The sequence below is a fragment of the Falco naumanni genome, chromosome 14 (assembly GCF_017639655.2).
Source record: "Falco naumanni isolate bFalNau1 chromosome 14, bFalNau1.pat, whole genome shotgun sequence".
Lineage (NCBI taxonomy): Eukaryota > Metazoa > Chordata > Aves > Falconiformes > Falconidae > Falco > Falco naumanni.
In genome coordinates this window covers 12,946,421-12,968,553 of record NC_054067.1, presented here as the reverse complement: position 1 = coordinate 12,968,553, position 22,133 = coordinate 12,946,421, and the positions used below count along the sequence as shown (strand labels likewise).

General features: G+C 49.7%; 2 protein-coding genes across 5 annotated transcripts in view; one reads left to right on the top strand and one right to left on the bottom strand.

Moving 5' to 3' along the window:
* The window catches only part of ZMYM3 (zinc finger MYM-type containing 3), a 33,347-nt gene extending 27,789 nt beyond the window's left edge, over nucleotides 1–5,558 (bottom strand). The window contains 2 exon segments of the mRNA XM_040614599.1: nucleotides 228–491; nucleotides 5,476–5,558. The gene's annotated coding sequence lies outside the window, so the exon portion shown is untranslated.
* A 1,287-nt stretch (nucleotides 5,559–6,845) lies between these two features.
* On the top strand, nucleotides 6,846–21,847 carry NONO (non-POU domain containing octamer binding). 4 transcript variants are annotated; one of them, XM_040614597.1, is made up of 11 exons: nucleotides 6,846–6,978; nucleotides 7,245–7,374; nucleotides 10,138–10,331; nucleotides 11,381–11,682; nucleotides 13,813–13,908; nucleotides 14,952–15,148; nucleotides 15,420–15,504; nucleotides 16,463–16,565; nucleotides 17,991–18,033; nucleotides 18,685–18,794; nucleotides 20,821–21,847. In XM_040614597.1, exons 2-11 carry the CDS (start codon nucleotides 7,254–7,256, stop codon nucleotides 20,956–20,958), a joined length of 1,389 nt encoding a protein of 462 aa, XP_040470531.1. In that variant the 5' UTR covers nucleotides 6,846–6,978; nucleotides 7,245–7,253; the 3' UTR covers nucleotides 20,959–21,847. The 4 variants fall into 4 exon arrangements, with proteins under 4 accessions (XP_040470531.1, XP_040470530.1, XP_040470529.1 ...); XM_040614596.1 differs by having other exon boundaries at nucleotides 10,111–10,331; XM_040614595.1 differs by having other exon boundaries at nucleotides 7,245–7,419.
* The last annotated feature ends 286 nt before the right edge of the window (nucleotides 21,848–22,133 follow it).

Sequence of the window (22,133 nt, the reverse complement as noted above, 5' to 3'; positions counted from 1 at the left end):
TAAAACATTAAGAAAATAATATCATGTCCTACCAGCATGGTTTCAGTCAACAGATCTTCAGTAACACTATTATACCCCGAGTGACAAATATGGCAAAAACCAACTTCATTGCTGTGACTAATCCCAGTTTATCTGGGCAGCTGATAGCTTTCCAGATTCAAGCACTGCAAATGTTTATTACAGATTGGTTAACTCATTTTAAAGCAAATGAATGTATGAAGATTCACCAGTAAACTAAGCACACTGCTGAGGACCAGGCTTCAGTCCAGTCGAAATTCTCCAGAAAGGAGCAGAAATGATTTCATTATTCGCCAGTGTTTTCGGAGGGGCAGTTGCCTGAGTTCCCACCTGGCAGCCCAGGCTCAGTCTTCAAAGAGCACAACGCCCATCGGTGACATTCTGGTCCGTGCTGCTTGCACACTGTACCACGTTAGACCATTACCGTCTCATTCTTGGCTACTGTGTACACTTGATGACAGATACTGGAAGAGCTGAGATGTTTCAAATAAAAAAAAATTAATAAATATTTGACACAGTCATGCAAGAATCCCACTGCATTAAGAATCAAACATGGTTCAGAAAACACCTTTCAGTGACAAACCTATTTTGTTTATTGAAAGGAAATGGGAAGACATGACCCATTTAAAAAAAAAAAAAAAAAACAAACAAAAAAAAACCCCACAACGTAAGATCTACAGCAGAGGACTCTTCAAAGACACAGACAAATGAACATGAGGACTCGAAAAGCTGGAAGTCAAAGTTGGATGAACTCAGAAACAGCTATTTCCAGATTAACACTACAGCTGATTACTTAAACAACTGACCCAGGGACGTGTAAACCCTCGGTGACCTGGAGATTTTACAACAGCATTCAGTGACTCCCTCCCAGTCAGCATAGCTATTGCAGATGTCACCAGTCAAGCTCTTGAGCTTGTGCTTTGCAGGCCAGGTTTAGCAAACAGCTATCTCTTCTCATCTCCAAACATATTACTGGTTCTCTCAATTAGAGTGCAAACAGCAGTAGCTGTCACCATGTCCCCTTCAGACCAGTCTTCACGTGTGACTGGAACTGTCTACACAACGGGAATGGGTAGATGGGGAAAAGAAGGGCCTCCCCAGAGCATCAGCAGCAGCCTCAACCCTCAAGCAATGGTTTTCCAGCACTCCCAAAGCCAAGAGGTACCAAGACCACCACTAGATTTTTCTACAGCAGGAGCACCAGCTTAGGGTGTGGTCCTCAAAGTTAGTACAGAGTCACGCAGAATCCAGAAATCCCGAACCCTCCAACACAGAGCAAAACAGCACCATGAGTTTCCTGTTAATTCCTCCAAGGCAGGAATGACCAAACTAGATTTTGAGTCTGCATTCCAGAAACTTCATCCCAGTTTCAAGAAAGTTCAAGAAAGACAAATTTCAGAAATCTTGCAGAATTGTCTAGAATTACATTTACCTGTAGACTCCCTGCAACACTTCAAAGGTACTCAACATTATTCCTGGATCTCAGTGTTATTTGCTGCTAAACTAACACCTCTGTACTAGTAGCCAAAAAAGACAAGAGGAGCATGTTCATCCATCTGGAACGCCATCCTGGCAGCAGTCTGAAACCGCTTGGATACTCCTCACATCTTTTTGTAAGACCAAGATCCCCCCCCAAGCACAAAGCGTCAAGGCTTTGCAACAGAGAAAGGAGCAGCAAGTCCAGGTACACTAACACAACTTGCTTTGTTTACACATGTTAAGGCAGAGGTCTTAGCGGCAACTCAGCTTCAAGAACCAACTCCACTTACAGATAAGTCAGAGAGAAAAACTCTCCTGCCACTTGTGTCTATAGCATGAATAAGCAACATTTCTTCCAAGGCTCACTACTTGCCACGTGACATCTGCCAAAATCATGTTATACACAGGGGAAAGGGGCAGGTGGGTAAAAAAGCTTTGGGAGTACTATCTGAAGCGCAAAAAAAAAAAACCATGGAGGCACACAGCATGCTTGAGCAGCATCTGTTGAAACTGCCCTGATGATATTAAGACACTGATTAAAAGACAGAAATAGACAGCAGACCTGAAAGTGATCATAAAGAGATGGCACCAGGTCCCTACCTGTTGCCCAAATGCTGCAGGAGGGTGTCGGGCCACCTAATGCAAAGTCCTGGACACCTCCCACAAGCAGCCACAGCCAGCTGGAGGAAACCCCTGGCAGAGCAGGTGACTCTCCAAAGGAGAGTGCCAGAGCCTGGGAACAGGCCATGGACTCCTCAGCCCTGGAGGTCCTCAAAACTCAGCTGGACAAAGCCCTGAACAACGTGATCTCAAGTCAGCTCTGCCGTGAGCATCAGATCAGCTGGACTAGAGACCTCACAGAGGTCCTTTCCAACCTAAACCTGTCTGTGGTTCTTTGAATAAACCTTACTACAACGGGAAGAACGAGAAGACAAGAGGGCAGTGTCTCAGGGAGGATGTATCTTTGAGGGCAAAACATCTTAAGTGGCTCTTTAAGTGGCCTTACAGAGCCAAAACACTGGAAGCGCAAGGTGAGCTGTCTCCTCAGCATTCAGGACAGTCCCAAATCCCTCTGCAAGGTGCCTGCTGCCAGGCCCACAAAAAGGCATTCCAGCACTGGGATGTAACACCGTGTTGCACAGACCAAGCTCTCCCCCAGCCTGCTGACCGATTCCCTTCCCTTCACCCTGCCGGGGGCCGAGCCAGCAGAGCGGGCTTACGGGGAGCCCACGGCCAGCAGGACGGGTGAAGATGGTCACAAGCACTGCACATTCCTGACCCATGCTGCCAGCAAAGGAAGAAGTTAACATTTAAAACACTCTACCAAGGTTAAAACATAATTCCAGCGAAATCCTGCTAGCATAGCCTTCGCTAAGCTAAGAAATTCATTGTCGCAGCTGTGGCCTATTCCATGCTTCCCTTGGATTGCTTTCACCATGATCCTTCTGCACTAGAGGCTTCTGCTAGCACACCTGTGTCCCTCAGGGTCATGCATCCCAGCATCACTGACCATAAAACACCTGTAAAAGAAATAACACAGGGGCTCCGTCCCCGGAGTCAGGCTGTGGGCTCAGCCTCAGCCCCCTGGGCTGGCTGTCGGAGCTGCGGAGGAATCCGGTGTGACTGGCTGGCATCCTCCAAGCAAGGGCACTCACAGGAAGGGGCATTTAAGCGGGTGGAGAGAAACCGGATTGTGCAAATACGCACGCTGGGGCCACGGGCTGCAGGTTGGCCACTCCAGGCAGCAGCTCTGTAGGCTGTGGCTATTCCTTTGGTAAAGCTGGGCTGGCAGCAATGACAGCTATGCTCTTGCCACCAGGTTTGACTCCAGCATAGGCAGGGTTAGGCAAGAAAAAGCAGATTAAGGGGAACGCAGCAAGCAGCAGCGAGAGGGGAAGAAGTTACAGCCTGGAACAACGGCCAGACCTGAAGCACAACAGAAGGGAAGAACACAAATGAAGCTGCTCTGGTCATCACCAGAAAGAGACTCCAGAACCATTTCCCCAGTGCTCGGCTGAGCATCCTACCCTCAACCACCTGACACACACCGTGTCTGGTGCTGCCCTCTGCCCACACCGGCATGTCCGACCGCCGGGGCCCTCTCCCACACTGGGCACACGCCACAGCCAGCTCCCAGCCTCGCGGGTGCTCGCCCTGCCACCACCAGCTCCCAGCCTCACCAGTGCTCACCCTGCCGTCTGGGGCCAGTCCTGCCTCTGCAAACCACACGGGAGGCGCCGATGCTGCCCAGCGCACCTCGGTGGCCGTGGCCATGCTGCTGACACGCGGCCCAGCCCAGCCAGGCTCCCGCACACGGGGGCTTTGCCTCTTCCAGCGGCACAAGGCAGCTCGGTCCCGCGGGGCTGCACCCACCCCTGGCAGGGCCTGGGCCTCGAGAGCGGCACATGGCACCCAGGGCTCCAGCACAGGCGCCAGCCCACAGGGGGACCCCCGGACCGTGCCCCACTCCAGGCTCACCCCACACACGGCGGGGGCAGGTGGACAGAGTGGGCGGCCGGGTCACGGACCGGCAGCTGCGGTGTTCTGTGAGCGCCACAGACGCTGCTCCGCGTAGTGACAGCGGCATAAAGGCTGCGTCGCCCAGAGCCGCTGCCCGCGGGGAGAGGCGAGCCCCAGGGTGGCTGGGGGCCATTTGCTGCAGCTCCCCACGGCGGGGACGGGTCCCCTGGGGTGGGCACACCGGGGAGGTCAGTGCACCGCGACCCCCTGGGCAGGCACCGATGTGGCAGAGGGCACAGCCGACCCCCAGTACCAGGGTGGGGGCCGGCCGCCGCCACCCCCCCGTGTTAACCGGCACCAGGGCAGGGGCTGCGTGGGGGACAGGTGTCAGGCCGGGGGGGCCCCAGGCCCCCGTGGCCTTGCTCGCCCCAGCAGGTGTGAGGGTCGCCACGGGGTCCCACCCCCCACGCCCCGCCCCAGCCGAGGGGCGGGGCCTGCTTCCCACACCCCCTCCCCTCCCCAGCGGACACGGGGCTGGTGCCGCATCGGGGTGGGGTCCTCGGGACCCGCCCCACGCCGCAGGGCGCCCCCAAGCGGTCACCACTGGGGGGGGAGCGAGCAGCGCCGGCCCCACCCCCTCGCGGAGCGGTAGGCCCCGCCCCCTCCCGCCAGGCGCGCGCCGCGCCCCGCCCCCCACCCTGTGTGTGTGTGGGGGGGTCCCACCCGCCCCGCCCCCCCGGGACCCGCGCCACACGCGCCTGCCCCACCCCCACCCGTGGGGCCAAGCACCGGCGCCCCACGGGCGGGCGCCCCACGGACGGGCGCCCCGAGGCAGCCCCACGCCGCGCCGCCGCCCCACCTGTGCCTCCCGTGCAGCCGTAGGGAGGCGCCCGCGGCCGGCACCGCTCGTACCTGGCTCCCCGACGCTGCGCCGCCCTCTCTACCCAAAGCCCGGATTCGGGTCGCGGCCCCTTTAAATGGAAGCGCCGCTCGGAGCCCTCAGCGCGCTGCAGCCCGAAGGGGGGCGGGGGCAGCGCTCCATTGGCTGTGCAGAGCGAGGGACGCTTTCCCATTGGCCGCGGCGGGGCCCAGGCTCGCGAGACTCGCTTGCAGGCGGCGGCCTCGGAAACGTGGAACGGATTCCCGAACCCGGGATCGGCGCAGCAGCCCGGACTTCGCCGGGCGGCCGGAAAACCCGGAACGGATCAAAGCAGCGGAGCAGGAGCGCGCGAAGAGACAGCGCGGAGCCGAGCGCGGGCAGCGGCCGCACCCCAGCGGGGCACGGCGCGGTGCCGGGGGTGGTCGGCGGGGGGGGCGCGGGCTGGAACGGGGCAACCCAGTCCTCGCCGATGCCCGCGCGACCACCCGCAAAGTGCGGAGCGGATCGCGCGGAGTGGGCTTGCCACCCCACTGCCCCCCCACCACACACACCTTAACCCTCTCGCTGCCGACTCCCGCGGCCCGGGCCCTGCTGCCGCCCCGGGGGGCCCAGACCGGCCGCGCCGCCGAAGCCTCTACCTGCGCGCGGGGGGAGCCGCCCGGCCGGGTCCAGGCGCCGCCACCGCCTCCCTGGAGCTGGAGCGTCTCCCCGGGGCGGTGAGTGACAGCGCGGCCGGGCGGGGCTTCCGCGGGGGCCCGGGACACGGCACCGCCCCCAGGAGGAGCTGCCCCGGCCGGCGCCCGCCGCCCGCGCCCCGCCCCCGGCACCCCCCTACCCGAGCTCCCCTCCCCCGGTCAGCCCCCGCCCCACTCCATGCGCCCCCCTCCCCCCTCGGCTGCCCTCCCCCACCCGCTGCACCCCCCATACACACCCCGGCTCCCCTCCCCCACAACAGCCCCCACCGAGCTCCCCTCCCCCTCCCGCCCACCCACCCACGGGCTCAGCCATGTCCCCCCCCGCAGCTCCCCCCGGCCAGGTTCGCCCCTCCCCAGGGGCTCCGACCCCCCCCCCCCCCCATCCTCGAAGGACCCCATTCCCCCTTGGCCGCCCTGTTGCCCTGGGGGGGGGGGGGGCTCTCCTGCTCCTCCCCAGGGAGCAGCCCCAACCCCCAAAAAAGCGCAGGAGCTGAGCACGGGCCGGGCCGCGGGGTGACCCCCCCCAGTGCCTCCCGGGGCGAGGGGGAAGCAATCGCGGCGCCCGGGCAGCGGGCTGGCCACGGCCGCGCAGCACCCGTCCCGGTTACGTGCGACGGGACACGGAGGGAAGCGGGAGGTTTTATTAAAAGGTGGCGAGGCCCAGCCCGCAGGAGGCAGCGGCTGGCCGCGCTCCCGTTCCCGGCGCCCCACAGCCGCTCGGGACAGGGCACGGCGGGCCCTTCCCCACGGCCGGCCCGGCTGCCCACGGCGAGGCAGCGCCGCTCCAGCGGAGATGGCCGGCGGAGACGGGGGCTGGTGGGCGAGGTGAGGGGGCGCCCGCGACCGGCCTGGGAAGGGAGCGGGCACGGAGCTGCCGCAGGCCCACGGTGCTCTGCAGAGGCGCCGCCGGGGCTCCAGTACTTACGGGCGGTGGCGGGACCGGCGGAGCAGAGGCGTAGCGGCCGCCGCTCCCGCCACCAGCCTGGGCACGCGGACGGATGGGGGCGGGGCAGGCGAGCACCACCGCTGTCCCTTTAAAGCGCGCGGCCCCCGCCGCGCCTGCGCGCCCCCTCCGTCCCAGTGCGGCTGCGCGGCGCGCGCCGGCGGCTCGCTGGGCTCCTTTGTCCCTCGTTCGCCGCTCACCCAAGCCTCATGCCCGAGGCGTTGATTGGCAGCGCGCGCGGCGTGCAGGCTCCGCCGTGCAGCCAATCGGCTCCGCACGGAGGGCTGTGGGGACGGCTACTCCCGCCCTATGGCGGCCGGGCTCGTGAGTGGCGGCAAGCACGGCCAGTGGCAGTGCGGCGCTGTAGTCTGGGAGGCCAATGGGAGCGCGGGTGGCGGGCGCCGGGTTAGGTTGCGCGAGTTCCGGCCGCGCGCGCGCTCCTCTTCGGGCTGCTGTGGGGCGAGGAGGCCGCGATCCGCCTCGGCGCCGGCGTCCGCCACCAGGTGAGGCCGCGGCGGGGGCAGGAGAGCGGCTCCGCTCCGCTCCGCCGCGGGCCGGGCGCTCCCGGCCGGCCGCCGACGCCGGGGCCCTGCCGGGGCCTGCCGCGGCCTGCGCGGCCCGCCCCGCCCCGCCGCTGCACGCGGCCGCTTTGGCGGGCGGGCGGCCCCCGGTGAGGCGGGGCTGGGGGCGGCGGGAGCCACCTGGGGGTCGCGGGCGGGAGCTGGCGTCGAGCCCCGGGCCGCGGCCGACCGGGCGTGTCTGTCTCCAGGTGGGGAAGATGCAGGGCAACAAGGGCTTCAACATGGAGAAGCAGAACCACACTCCGCGGAAACAGCACCAGCACCAGCAGCACCCGCCTCCGTCCATCCCCACCAACGGGCAGCAGGCCAACAGCCAGAGTGAGTCCCGGGCCCGCCGCGGGGGGCCGCCCGGCCCCGCTCTGGGTAGGCGTTGAGCGGCCGCGCTCGCTGCGGAGGGGAACTTGGGGTCCCGGTTCGCTGCTGGGTGCCGTGGGTCCGGGCCGAGCGCACAGGACCCGCTCTTTCGGCTTAAACCGATAACAGTTCTGGGCCTTAAGGAAGCCGCGACTTGCGTTTGCTGTTTGCCGGCAGCAGTCGGGCTGCTCCCTTGTTGGGGACAGGGGTTTGAACTGCAGCTGAGCTGGTTCTCGGGGTTTTCTTTTTGCTCGGTCTATGCAAAGATGCGTGTGGCTGCCGTGAGTTTGGCTGGGGTTTGTCTGTAAGTTTCTTCTGCTCCCGAAACTGGGCAGCGATGTGGAGGTTCCTCCTTTGTCTCATTCTCGAGCAAAGCTCACTTGAAGAGTTTAGAAGTCTCTGAGCCTTCAACGGTGTTTCTGTAAACTTCGCAAATACGAGGTGGCTTATTCTGTCGCCTGTTTCCTTTCCCCCCGCGCCCCCCCCCCCCCCCCCCCCCAACGATAACAGATGGCTTCTCAACACGGGTTATCTTAAATACTAGCGAAATAAATTTGCTATCTGTAAAGATGCAATTGTAGTAAGAATGTTGTTACAGCAATCTGCGGTCACCCGTTAACACTTAATATTTTTACATGGGAGGGACTAGGAGATACCCAGCTTTACTTAATATTTTAGCGTTCAAGTACCAGTTGGTATTGATGATGGTTGTTACACTCATCTGGTGTGTTTCCGGGTTTGTTCTTCATCAGCATGGACTGTAGCTCTTGTTACTTGGGATGCAGTCGGGGCTTATGAGCTGAGAGAGTATGCATTAATGGCTTCTGAGGCCTTAACTGATCTAACTTGATAGTTTAGAAGTATGGCAGCAGGTCATTGCCATTAGCGTTTTTGGGTGGGGAAGTACTTTAGTTATATTAGAAATTTATTTTTTCAAATTCGGACACTTTGTTGGTTCAAACAAAAGCATATTGAAGTCACACATGCACTTTGTGTGATTCCTCTGGGTTTTCTGTCAAAGTTGCAGGTTTAACTATATGCACACGTGTGCAGGGATAATGAGCTAGTAAAAAAAAAAAAAACCACCTGTATGTTTTTACTAGGTGGCCCTGTAAAACAGGCTCCTTTTCGGTTCATAGAAGATAATAGACAAAGGTGGCAGACCAGTCCCTTTCCAGTCAGGTTGGAAACAATACAACACAACAAGTGTATTGTGGTATTCTCACAGCGATCAGCTTATAGTGAGTGACTGTATCTCAGCTGCCTTTGAGTAGATCTACCTAAGGCAGAACACTGATAGTGGTATAAGTCCCTCCTAGTGTATTCACAGGCCTTGCAATTGATCCCCAAATACTTCTGACAACGGTGTGAAGAAGTTCACAAGACAAAACAGTTCACTTAAGCACCCTGGCTGTGTGAAGTGGATAACTTACTCTCACTACTCTTCTATAGATACACTGTCAGTCTTATTTGTGTGTGTGTTAGCCATGTGCTTATTCTTAAAAAGTTGTCCTTGCATGTCTTGCATGTTGTCTTTGCCTGAATAGGCTTTCCTGTGACAAGCTTTGTAGTCTGAATCAAGCCACTCATGTTTGTAGTTTATTTCATATGCATGGCCATGAGATGTGTCCTCTGCAAAGCAAAGGAATGGCTTACTGTGGCTGGCTGTCCTGTGCGGGGAAGTACCATATACATTTAAGATAATGGGACACGGGAAGGTAAAGGGATAATAATGCCACGCCTGTGTCTGGTGTATAGTAGAACTTCCAGGATTATGCTGGACTCTTACAGAATTAAAGGTTAAAGATTATATGCATGTGAGAATTTGAAAAAGTTCATGCAGTCTCTCTTGTTTATTAGTGATTTATATAACATTACTTACTGGATACAGATTTTTGTGATTAACTTTGTGATTTCTCTGAGGTCTCACCTATATGGCTGGTTTTTGGGGTGGGTTTTTTTCCACTGTTTCCACCATTCCAGCCTTCTCTTCAGCTTGGAACCCAAGAGTCTAGAACCCAAGTCTAGAACAGGGTTCCTCAAACTTTTTAAACAGGGGGCCGGCGCGTGGATGAAGTGGCAGGCAGTCATCTGCGGCTGCTTGGTTCCCCGCCCCAACCCCCGGCGGGGGGGTGTGGGTGTATCTGTAAATACCAGGGGCCGGATTGAGGACCCTGGGGGCCATATCCGACACGCGGGCCGTAGTTTGAGGACCCCTGTTGTAGAATGTTACCTGTTTGAGGAAAATTTTCTCTTGTTTGCGTATTTTTCTAGATATTTGGGATGGCTCAGGTTTTTTAGTAAAAATCTGGTTGCTCGCCAAACTGTGGCTATTCTATATTTACTCAGACTGTATTAACAAAATCCAGTATCGTGACTACAGTTGACTTTGTTGCAGGTCAGTCATCTTGACCAGATCTCCAAAAGTTGGGTGAAATCTCTCACGCTGTTTCAAGCTGCAGTGTACTTCTAGTCTCTATTTCTAGACTATCTTTCGCTTGCGTTAGTGAGCACTGAGGTCAAAGCGTGTGTTTTCATTAAAAAGAACACGGGCCCCATTCTGAAATAAAATCCCCTTGTTGCTGTAGAAATGGCTGGAGAGGTTTGAGACCAAAGCGAATGGGTGGTGTTACCAATGTTGTCCTATGTCTCTCTGTTCACTGTGATGAAACCTAATAGAATTTATCCCCCCAACTGTAGAGCAGCTGTGTACCTTATTCCCCTCAGATGAAGGCCTGACTATTGACCTGAAGAATTTCCGGAAACCTGGTGAAAAGACCTTCACCCAAAGAAGCCGCCTGTTTGTGGGGAATCTGCCCCCCGATATTACAGAGGAAGAGATGAGAAAGTTATTTGAGAAGTATGGCAAGGCCGGTGAAGTCTTCATACACAAGGACAAAGGCTTTGGCTTTATCAGGCTGGTGAGTGACTTGCTACCTTTGAGGTGTTTTTGTGGCAATGACTCACACTGGAGGAGTATTGCTAATTGACAGTAGTATGTGTTCAGATATCTTGCTAATTAAGCCCGCTGTTGATTTCAGTAACAAGGAATATAGGATCAGCTTCTATAAGTGGTTTGTCTAGAGCTTGTTAATGAGAAGGAATGTGAATTCAGGCAGCCTGTGGCAGGATTTACGAGATATCTGATAAAGTTATTCTGAAGTTAGCTGGTACAAAACAGAAAGAAACCATTAACATGATGCTATTATAGGCAGGGTGGACTTGCATTTTCTGGAAGGGTGTGAACATGGGATTTATATGAACATAGGTTGTCATGCAGTATTACTGGAATGATGACTGCTTTTGAAGTAGGGGATCTCTTTATGATCATGTTGAATGGTGACTGGGAAGGAGTTAGCTACCAACATAGAGTAATGGTTCTCAGACTTTATTGGCTCATATGCTACCTTTCTGAAAGCCCCAAGGTGAGTGACTGGAGCATGAGGTTCCCACACCAAAGTCTGGGGTGCTTTGCTCTAGTGTAGCTGCTTTAGTGAGTGGAAAGGTGTGAAACTGGCATAGGATGTCATCTTTCGTGGATTGTCATACAACCAGCATTTCCTTTTACAGTTGTCAGGCTTGGCTAATACTTAAATCTTGATTATTTTAAAAAATGTATTTATTTAAAGAAAAAAAGGCCTACTTTGTAGCCTTAATATTTTATTATGTCTGTAGATAATGGTGATTTAATTGTTTGCTTAGGTTTGTACTGGCTGTTGGATTAATCTCAGTTCTGATGCATTTTGAATTTTTATTACTATTTTTCCCCTCCAATCTCTATACATGCCTCTTCAGCTAGAGTCATAACAGAATAGTTATGGTCTGTTAGGACACTTTTTACCATGCTATGGGAGGATTATTTGTTCCTGTCTCTGAGATACTTGTTCAGGAGAAATAGGCTTGTGACTGTTGTGACTGGCTGTTTGTGTACTGCATTGAGGGTTTTAATGATAACTTTTTTTATCTTCAGGAAACTCGCACTCTGGCAGAGATTGCAAAGGTGGAACTAGACAACATGCCTCTACGTGGGAAGCAGCTAAGAGTGCGTTTTGCATGCCACAGTGCATCGCTGACAGTCAGAAACCTGCCTCAGTTTGTGTCCAATGAGCTCCTGGAGGAAGCCTTCTCAGTGTTTGGCCAGGTGGAAAGGGCTGTGGTTATTGTGGATGACAGAGGACGATCCTCTGGGAAAGGCATTGTGGAGTTCTCAGGGAAGCCTGCTGCTAGGAAAGCCCTGGATAGATGTAGTGATGGGTCTTTCCTGCTAACTACGTAAGTGTGGAGGGCGAGAAGGGCTATACTGGCATGTGTTGCAGGTTGATGGGTGGCATTGGTTTGTGAGCAATGTTTCTTAACATCAGAGCAGGACAGATGGGGTAGGAGGTGTTCGGTGATTTGCCTGGGGAGAACTTTAATTAGCTTTGTTCCAACAAGAGTGAGTCTGTGCTGAAACTCAGGTCTGAAAACTTTCTTCTGGGAAGCTGATAGTGGGGTAAGTGCATAAAACTTCCCGATAAGCTCTTTCTTGGTAAATCCTTCTTAGGGCAATTAAAGCAGCCTTTAAGAAGCAGAGCTGTTTCAGAGACCATCCATATCATTTGTTGGAAATGAAGCTAAAGTGTGTTAATTGTGCACTGTGGATTGCTTCAGAGATGGCTCTTTGGGATGGGACTCCACTCAGCAGCATGCACAGCTGTGGTGGAATGCTGATCCACCACTGTGGGCATGGGATCTGTTGGAGGAGCTGGTCAGATAGATCGGATTGTTTGGAGTTTTCACCATAATGAACTGTTTTCCTTGTGCTTGAATATCATAAGGCAACAAAGCATGCTCTTGCGTAATTATGTGAACTTGCTCAAGTAAATGACTAATTCTAGATGTGTTCCACAGAGCACAGACTGTTGCTCTTAAGTATTAAGAGGGAGTAATTTCTGATCTTCTGGAAATAATTTATATTTTATATATATGCACCTACAATCTGGGAATAGAATACTTCCTGAAAAGTAATTTTATAAGCTTTGTGCTTCTTGCTTCTTTCCTTTTTCTTGGATGGCACAGCCATACACAAGCATGTTGAGTTTCAAAAAGCAGGTGGTTTTGGGTTGTTGGGGTTTTTTATACCTGTTTCTCTCCCTGAGACTATATGGGGATAACCAGCATAGCACGTAGCGCTCTGCGGGGGGATTGCTGTTAAGGAGCTTTTGCTGATTCAGAAGTCTCTATCCTGAAGGAACCATGAAAAAAACCCATGCAAACTAAGTCACTACCAGTGTGTAAATGAGAGCACTTGAGGGTAAGGATCAATCTTTTTGTAGCTATCAGTGTATTAGATTCTGATATCTAGGACAGCAAACCAGTATGTTTGCTTATTTCTAGTTATGGCTTGGCCTTAATTAAACTTGTCCTGGTTTGTCCTAGTTCATGACAGTAGCAGCTAGATAAACTGATTGGAATTGGTACACACTGGAAAACATTAATAATGGAGTATGTCACACTGAAGTGAAAAGCTAGATTGTGGATCTTCAGCTGAGGAGAGGGATTTTATCCTCTCGTATCCTGCCTTCCTGCTGGAGTCTGGCCACCGCTTGGCATAGCATGATCATTTCTTTTCCGTTTCCCCAGCTCTGGCAAGTGAGGTTGAGGAGCTAACGAGAGGCTGTGGTGCTGCTTTGTGCCGAGGATGAGCAGTGTCAGTGCTGTGAAGGGGAGCTAATTCAGACATTGAGGACACCTTTGTTAAATACTTTCTTCTGCATACAGAAACCAGGAGGACAGAAGCACATGTGTGCAGTGTCTGTGTTGCAGAGTGCACCAGTGGATTTCTTGGGGGGAGGAAGTTCAGACAGGGTCCAGCAGGCACTTAAGAGCACTGCTGCTGAGCAGTAATGGCATGTGGTGGTCTCCCCAGAAGACTATGACTGAATGGTACAGCCAGCAACCTCCAGCGAGGAGCAGTATAGTTAGTCTTTGCTTTAGACAGTTATAAAAAGGGACACAAGGACTTTGCAGCCCATGGTTGGCCATGTAGCAGTGGAGGAAAGGGAGAAAGCCAAAACTCTGGGGACTACGAGACTTCATGCCAACTAAATCCTAGGAGAATGTTAGGTTCTGCTTAAGCTGTTTTTTTTTAACCAATAACTGGAAGTATGGTTCTTCATACAATTTTGGGTTGGATTCAAAAAGGATTTTGATTAACAGTTCAGCTTCTGTTCTAGAAAGAAAGAAAAAAAAGGTGTTTAAAGTGATTTCTGGTCTCACTTGGTTGAGATCCCCAAGTGCTTTTATATTTCTTTGAGCAGTGCTAAAAGCAGTATTTTATAACCTCAGACACAGTACACATGCTGTCCTGCACACAAGCTCATTCTTGAGTTTTGTTGAAAGCACCTCATCTTTTCTTTACAGATTCCCTCGGCCTGTCACTGTGGAGCCCATGGATCAGTATGATGATGAAGAAGGACTACCAGAGAAACTAGTCATCAAAAACCAGCAATATCACAAGTATGTGAGGAGATGAGACTACCTGTGGACTAGGACATTAACTGGTGCCTCAGTCTTAGGACGGTGGCTCATCAGTGCTCCTAAAGGGCCTCCTTTTTTTGTAAACGTGACCTGACTGTGGAAGGAGAATTGCATGCACTGTTCCTTGCCATGATTAGTTGAAAGAAAGCAGTAGGTTTGGATCCATACTGCTGGCTAAGACTGGCAGCCTCCACATACTTTTCATAAGTCTGTTTCAGTTGTTGGAATAAAAAATCATGTCAGTTTGAGATAACATGAGATCCCTTACTCACATGAGAAGCTGAAGCAAAGACTTAAGTTTCTTGTTCTAAGCGTTATGGAAAGTCTGTAGAGGAAAATAGATTTGAACCCACAGTGAATATTTAAATAGTGATCTGAATAGCATTAAAAGATTGTAGAGTTATCCAGGTGTAAGGCCATGGTCTTTGAAGGCTTCCCAGTGTAAGAAAGGTATCATGTGATCCCAGCAGTGGGAATTAGTAAACCATGTGTGCTTATGAATTTTTCAAGGAAGATGAGAGCTTCAGGAACTGGGAGGCTGCATTAGGAATAGTCATGTGCTCCAGGTGCATGGGCTGCAGAGATCAGTAAAATAAACATGCATGTTTGGGCAGTGTTTGTTTCTGGAGTGGGTCTGTCTACGAGATGTGCAGCAGGAGCAAAGGCTGTTTCTTTTCAAGAGTATTTCTGAATGTGTTTACCCAGAATCTTTTGATGTCTTACAAAAGCAGTGTCATTGCTTCTTGTGGAGGAAGGTGGAACACTGTTTCCATGTATAATTAATCCTGCAGGATGATTCTGCCTAAGTTTCTCCTTTAAATGGCTCCTGAGGAGCAGACAAACTGGTACCCCAAGCATAGCTATTTGTGAGAAAGTAGAAGACAAAGTGATTCTTTATTTCTTGCACTAAATGCATTTCTAACTGTTAAAAGGGTCTACTGGTACATTTAACACACAAACATGTTTTTCTTGGTTCCTCCTTGCTCTATTGAAGGATTCACTAGTTCCTCCTTGTTTGACAGGGAACGTGAGCAGCCTCCTCGATTTGCACAGCCTGGCAGTTTTGAGTATGAGTATGCCATGCGTTGGAAGGCTCTAATAGAAATGGAGAAACAGCAGCAAGAACAAGTAGACCGCAACATCAAGGAAGCTCGAGAGAAGCTGGAAATGGAAATGGAAGCAGCCCGCCATGAGCACCAAGTTATGCTCATGCGGCAAGGTACCAGTCAAAGATAAATACAGTATCAAAACACGGCCCTGCAGCATCAAGGGATGGGTAGCTCACTAGATGGGCTAGAGCCCACTGAAGGTGAGCCGTGGTGTAGCTGCTTGACTTGTAACCAAGCATGGTAACGCCAAGTGAATGGGGAGATGTTACTGTATTGCTGGAAGCTCTGTTACCTTGTTCTCTTGTGTGTTATGGTTCTAGTTCAGGAATTAAGAGGGGACATGGGAGATGAGTTTGGGGTTTTTACTGTTGTCTTTTACAGATTTAATGAGACGCCAGGAGGAGCTGAGGAGAATGGAGGAATTGCATAACCAAGAAGTACAAAAACGTAAACAGTTGGAACTCAGGTAAGGGGGCAGGTTATGAAATGCGGTGAATCCATAATATGAAATTAAATGCTGCTTCAGTGCACCTAATTGTTCAGTGTGACATTTAATTACTACCTAAAGTACGGCTGTTATTTCGGGCCTTTTTGTTCATAGGAAGAGTGTACAGTTGGTTTAAAATGGAAGAGTTAGGAGTTTCTTCCACTGATTAGTATTTAGTTTCCTACAGTTCTGTGTCTTAGTTTAGCTCCTTGACTGAGGCAGATAGAAGAATCAGAATCTGTGCAGTAATTCAGTGGTTTCAGTGCTGCAGGTTGAGAAACCCCATTCTAGTATCTATCCTTTCGTTTGAGGGGTAACTTAGTCTCAGAGATTTCTCTGTCCATTCTGGCTTTTCCTTGTTTCAGGGTCATTTTAAGAAGCTCGACCACTAAACCATGTCCCGAAGTGCCACATTACACTTCTAAATACCTCCAGGGATGCTGATTCAGCCACTTCCCCAGGCAGCCTGTTCTAATCCCTGATAACCCTTTCCTGAAGAAATTTTTCGTGATATACAATCTAAACCTCCCCTGGCACAACTTGAGGCCATTTCCTCTTGTCCTATTACTTGCTACCTGGGAGAAGACTGACACCCACCCTGCTACAACCTCCTTTCAGGTAGTTGTAGAACATGGTAACGTCTCCCCTGAGCCTCCTTTTCAACAGGCTAAACACCCCCAGTTCTTCAACCCACTCCTCATGAGACACATGGTTTTGCTCGTGTTGGGTTTTATAATGAACTGCTTGAAATTGAAAGTGTTGGAAATTACTTTCTGTGCATATGTGTTTCTGTTTTCATCATAAAGTACCTAATATTTTACAGCCTCAGTTCTTAAAATTGTAGATTTCCAAACAAGACCCATGAGGCAGCACTGCAACACTGGGATGCAGATGGTTGGTGTATGTTGTGCTGAGCATTCTTGGATGATTTTTGCAGGCAGGAGGAAGAACGCAGGCGCCGTGAGGAGGAGATGAGAAGGCAGCAAGAAGAGATGATGAGACGCCAGCAGGAAGGCTTTAAAGGGAATTTTGCTGATGCGGTATGAGTGCTTCTACATTCCCATTGCATCTGGACACTGATGTTCGATTTTTGCCCTTCCACAGCATGCGGTTTTCTGTGAATGCTCAACTTGTTGGTTGAGGGACTCTATATCTTGGATACATTCTGTCCTAAATTACTGACTCCCTCCAATCTTTATACAGTTTAGCCTGGAAAATATACATACCCCAGTAACCGTCCCACTGGTGTTCATGCAGGACTCTCACTAGCTGCCTTGCTGTTCAGAAGAATATATCCTAACTAATTTTATTCTAACAGTGACAAAGATGGACTGTCTTGAAGTACTGCTTCAGAATCCCATTATGGTCATACACCTAGCTATATCTCTAGCCTGCAGTCTGTCTTAGTCATGCTTAGATGAAATAATCCCAACTTGAGGCACTGCTGCAGGCATGGTAATTGCTTGTACTTAAAAGTCAGTTGGTCAAGTATTTTCTAGTAATGCAAAATGTGTGGTAACCTGCCTTTTAATAGTAGTACCTCTAGCTCTATAAAGTCATCTTACAATTAACTTCCAGTCCCAGCAACTTTCTGTTGTGGAGGCAGCTGCAGTGCTATCGAGGTGGTATAATGGCATCAGTACAACTGGGTGGCAGGTGTTTATGTATCCTAGCGAAAAATTGGTCCCTAAGCAAAATGGCTAAATGTGTCAAACCAAAAGGGCAGTGTGACTGACCTAAATGTGCAAATATTACCCAGTGTAGCAGAACTCCTAGTTTCTCTGAACAATAGTGCCTTCATATCATAAATAGTGCCAATGAGACTACAGGTGAAGTGAAACTGTTATTCGGTTCCCACTGTGGAAAAAGTAGTACGCTCACAGAATTGAGGGGGTGCTCCTGGCTTTGCAGTGCAGGAGATGTGGTGTGTCCCCTGTGCTCAGTTAATAAGAGAAACGTTGCTCTCACAAAGTGGTATTATAATGTGAGTGACCCAGCGCTGCCTCTTTTCCTGTAAGCTTGCATTCCTCTCAACAGGAAAAGCTTCTTAGCTATGCTGAGGAAGTAACAAAACTAATTGTATTTAATGTACTGCTGCCACTCAGGAGATCCTTCCCTCCAGATACCATGTATCTCTTTATGCTGCTGTTTGGTAAAATCTGCATGTGCAGCTTTGCTGCTGGATGCGTTACTGTGATTGTGAAAAACAATATTACAGAAGGAAATATTTTATATAAGATCTGTTTGTTCAGCAGCTACTGTGTGAAGGTAGCTCAGATAATCTTTTGAAGTTTACCCTGGGAATGACTTCTCTATACAGTTTTCAGTAGTAAAACCCCAGAACTCACTGAATTTGTATAATTACATTTTTTTAAAAGCCTGAATTTTTATCATTTGAAATGAGTCTCGTTTTTTTTTTCTTCCTCTTTTTTTCTTTTTTCTTTTTCTTTGTTTTCCTTCACCAGAGAGAGCCACCAGAGATGCGAATGGGACAGATGGGTATGGGAGGTAAGAGTATTCTGTGGCCATCTTTGTTCCTATGCATGTTCCTTTCCTCCTTTACAAAATCTGTTACATTTGTTGAGTAGTCTTATTTTATTGGTTTCTTACTTAGAAACTCAGTTGTAGTAATCTTCTCCAAGTTCAGTGACAGGAGGTGTTCATCTGACAGGAAACAGCAGAATTTGGGTATGAGGCAGTATTGTACTTCGTGAGACTCCGTTCAGCGAGCAAAAGACTTGGTTGAAGTTTCTATCAGACACACAGTGTGCTTCAGAAGTTTGTACTGATAACGGAGACTGGTGTGAGAGTGAGTGTTAGACCTCGAGCCCAGGAAATTATCTTGATTTCTGTATTTCCCTGTCTTGACTACATGATTGAGAGTTTCAGGCCACATGTACAAGAGCAAGTGAAGAGGCGATGGGGGCTTAGTGGTTAAGGCAGGTGGTGAGTGTTAGAGCCTGCTGGAGTTTCAGGTAATACTGGAATGCAAGATCAGTTTATCTTGACCTAATAGTGCAAAGCTAGTTAATAGATTAGGACTCTGTCCCTGAATGGAAAACACTGTGGGGAGCTTACATGGTGTTGGGTGGCTCTGGGGAGATGAGGAGACCCCAGTCGCTGTCCCTGCCAGGACTGTTCTTGAATTTTCTTCTCCAGGTACCATTGGCATGAACAATAGAGGAGCTATGGGTGGTACCAATGTCCCAGCTGCTGCACCACCTGCAACTGGTCCTGGAGCTATGATACCTGATGGAGCCATGGGAATGGTAATGTATCTCCTTTTGTTGTGCACACCTTTCAAATGCAGATTTGTTGTTTCCATTGTTAAGCACTATGCTGCTAAAGTTGAAGCTCGATTGCCTACCTAGACCTGTTTCTTAACTCCTGCTGAAATCTTTAGAAGTTAATCTTGCCTTGATACCAGTTGGTAACTTTCAGGAGATTGAGCCGAGTCTAATAACTACTTACTTTCAAGGTAATGAGTGCTAAAATGTTTGTTAGAAATATCTTAGCAATACTATATGGTTAAATTTGGCTAACTTGCTTAGGAGGTGAAGAGCAAAGAATCAGTGGAGGTTATGCTTATTTATGTGCGCTTTTCTTTACAATAGGCCATGGCTTCTGTGGCATCTGTTATTCCTCTGTCACACAGAGAATCGATCTTCTCACAGTGTCAGCACTCCAGTCAGCAGCAGAAACAGCAGCAGTCATAGTCGAATTTGTCCTCAAAGTTCATCTTCTTTTGGCAGTTTATATCAATTGGTCTCATAAGCAATTTTCCTGCAAACCTCCCTACTTAGATTTCTTGATCATAGAAATTTTTTTTGTCATAAAGAACAGTTTTATTTGGCTATAAGCTTTTGTGCCTAAGTGGTAGGGACAGTGGAGTGGTTGAGGTAAGATGAAGATAAGAATGGAAAGGGCAGGTGGGTTCAGATCAACATGATGAAATAATACCATTTAGACCAAAAATCAATAAGCTGTTTCTCTAATGGAGAAAAATATGTATACAGACATTTTGGAAACTTTATTGTGACCATGTGCTTGGTTTTAGTTGTTACTGGGTCCGTGCATTCCAGATTTTTATTCATGTAGGGAGCAGTTTGCATGTCTGCTCCAGCTGCTTGCAGTGATTGCACTGTCCTTCCCTATGATATGTTGTGCTGGAAAATTTCGTGATTGCTCAGAATTTTTCATCTGTAGGAAAGGGAGAAAGGTGGAAAGAGTGCTGTTACTGATAGTGCCTCCCCTCCACTGCCAGCAAAGTGAGCGTTGAGAGTCCCTGGGACCTACCAATTGATAATTTTACTGAAGTTAGGGTCTGTGTTCTGTAGAACCAGGCAATACCATGGAGTCATGGTACAGTACTAATACCAATTATGATGTGCATATATGTATCACGTTACATTGTATATGTATCACTGCTGTAAACCTGTGGACAAAGAATAAATGCAACTCAGGAGACTGGTGTAAAGCAGTTCTGCTCTGTGTAGGCACTTGGCCCCAGTCCAGGGGGATGGAGGCGGCAGTGGTTGTTGCCTCCAGTACCTTCCCTAAAGCAAGTGCCATGTTCACCATGAGGACATGTAGTGGCGCACATTGTCCAGGGAGGTTGTGCAGTCTTTATCCTTGGACGTTTACAAGACCTGACTGCGTCAAGCTGTGACTAACCTAGTCTGACTTCATAGCCAACTCTGCTTTGAGCGGGAGGTTGGACTAGAGACCTCCTGAGCTACCTTCCAACCCAAATTATCCTTTGATAGTCTTCTCCCTGCTGGAAAGAAGAGACTGTGCAGTAGCACTAACCAGCTGGAAGAAGGAGAGGCAAAGAATGGAAATAACAGGATATGATCAGGGCACACAACCAGTATTGTAGGTTTATTTTGGAATTGGAGTATTGTGTACACCTGGATTGTGATAGGGCTGTAGTATCGGTGTACTGCTCCTCGTTTGCATTCAGTTTGGGTGAAGGAATATGGTGGAAATGTGAAGTTCTTTCCCAGACTGCATTTCTCACATGCCCTACAGCAGGGCACTAGTCAGCAAGATGGTGCAAATTGTATTCTGGTGCACTTGACTAAAAGTTACATGGGAAAAGACCTGGTCCTGCAGTGGTCCTGTCAGTCTACTTTTGGGGCTGTGGGGATATTTTTGGTGGGGTGAAAGTTTGTAGCAAGGTCAGATGGAATTGTGGAAACCCAGTAGAATTTGAATCAACTCAAATGGCTTTTAACTGCCCTTCTTTGTTCCTTGTTTTTCTTCCTGCCTCTCCTGCACTTGTCCTGTTACAAGACTCCGCCGCCGCCTGCAGATCGCTTTGGCCAGGGTGGCGCGATGGAAGGCCTTGGAGCGATGGGAGGGAACCCACCTGCCTTCAACAGAGGAAATCCAGGTGGTGATTTTGGCCCTAATAAGCGTCGCAGATACTAACAGGATTAAGCTACCCCCTGCACACACCCCAAAGAGAAAAGGAATCTTAGCAGGCCATATTTGGGGGGTGGGGGATATATTAAAAATAGTTAATTAGGGCCTGTTTTGGTAAAGCCACTCTTAAGACAAGGGGAGTGCAGTCTGACTGGTAAAGGTTTTAGAAAATTTCATGTGGTGCATTCCTATAATTTCAATGTGAAATGGATTCTGGGAGGCTGCCATGGTTGTTCAGTAATGATAAAATATGGCAAGGACCCTAATGCCTTGACCATTCCAGGTTTCCTGTTTGCAGCTGGAATCCTGAGACTAAACTAGATAAAATTGCGGTATGTCTTGGCATTTTTTAGTGTACCTTGCTTAAGAGCACAGGGGAGTCTCTGGAGAACTAGGGCAGCATCTGGGCACTTTGGAGCTCCCATGATTCTGTAAATTTATATAGCTCCAAATGATCCATCATGTAGTGAACTGGGGGAGGTTTTCTGTTTGTTTATTTCTTTTTTTTTTTTTTTTTCCCCTCCTAACTTGTAGTTATTCTTTTTATCTGGACCATCTGTTTCTTTAAAGTAGTTGATTGTCATGTGCAGCCTGAACGGCTGGGAAGCTCTTGTTTGGATGGATTTTTTGATAATGTGTTGTATCGCTGTTTATTTTTACTGGTAGTAAAGTACAATCTATTGGACAAAAATACTGTATCTCATGCTGAAGATTTAACAGAAAAAAAATGTTTGTATAATCTTAACCTTGCCTGTCTTTTGTGTAGAAGTACTACAAGATTTTTCATTTAGTGTAAACTGTTTGAACACAAGCTGTAATTGTCCCACTAACAAGTTTGTGTTTGTCTGAGGAATGTTACAGGAATGCATTATTAAAGTGGATTTTAAGCCTTTTTTATCTGGTGTGTTGTCTCTTCTGTTTTTTGAATGAAAAAGCGTACATATGGGTTGAGGTAAATCAAGCTTCAGATTATGGTACAAAAATTGTTCTTGTACAGCTCTTTATAGAGAGGGTGCTCAACCCCTGAGAATTTTCTAAGTTACCCTTATCGCAGAACAAGTTTTATTTGTGTGTTGGAATGAGACCTTCCACATCAGCATTTCGGAACACAAGGGAGCTCCTGATGCACCTAGGATTCATCTGTGTTGTGGAAGCAAGATGTAAGACTTGTCCACGTGTCA

Coding starts and splice junctions, on each gene's coding strand:
- NONO (XM_040614594.1), top strand. CDS start 7,254: ATGCAGGGCAACAAGGGCTTCAACATGGAGAAGCAGAACCACACTCCG. Junction 7,420..10,110: donor GCCGCCCGGCCCCGCTCTGG/GTAGGCGTTGAG, acceptor CCCCAACTGTAG/AGCAGCTGTGTACCTTATTC. Junction 13,909..14,951: donor AAAAACCAGCAATATCACAA/GTATGTGAGGAG, acceptor CTTGTTTGACAG/GGAACGTGAGCAGCCTCCTC.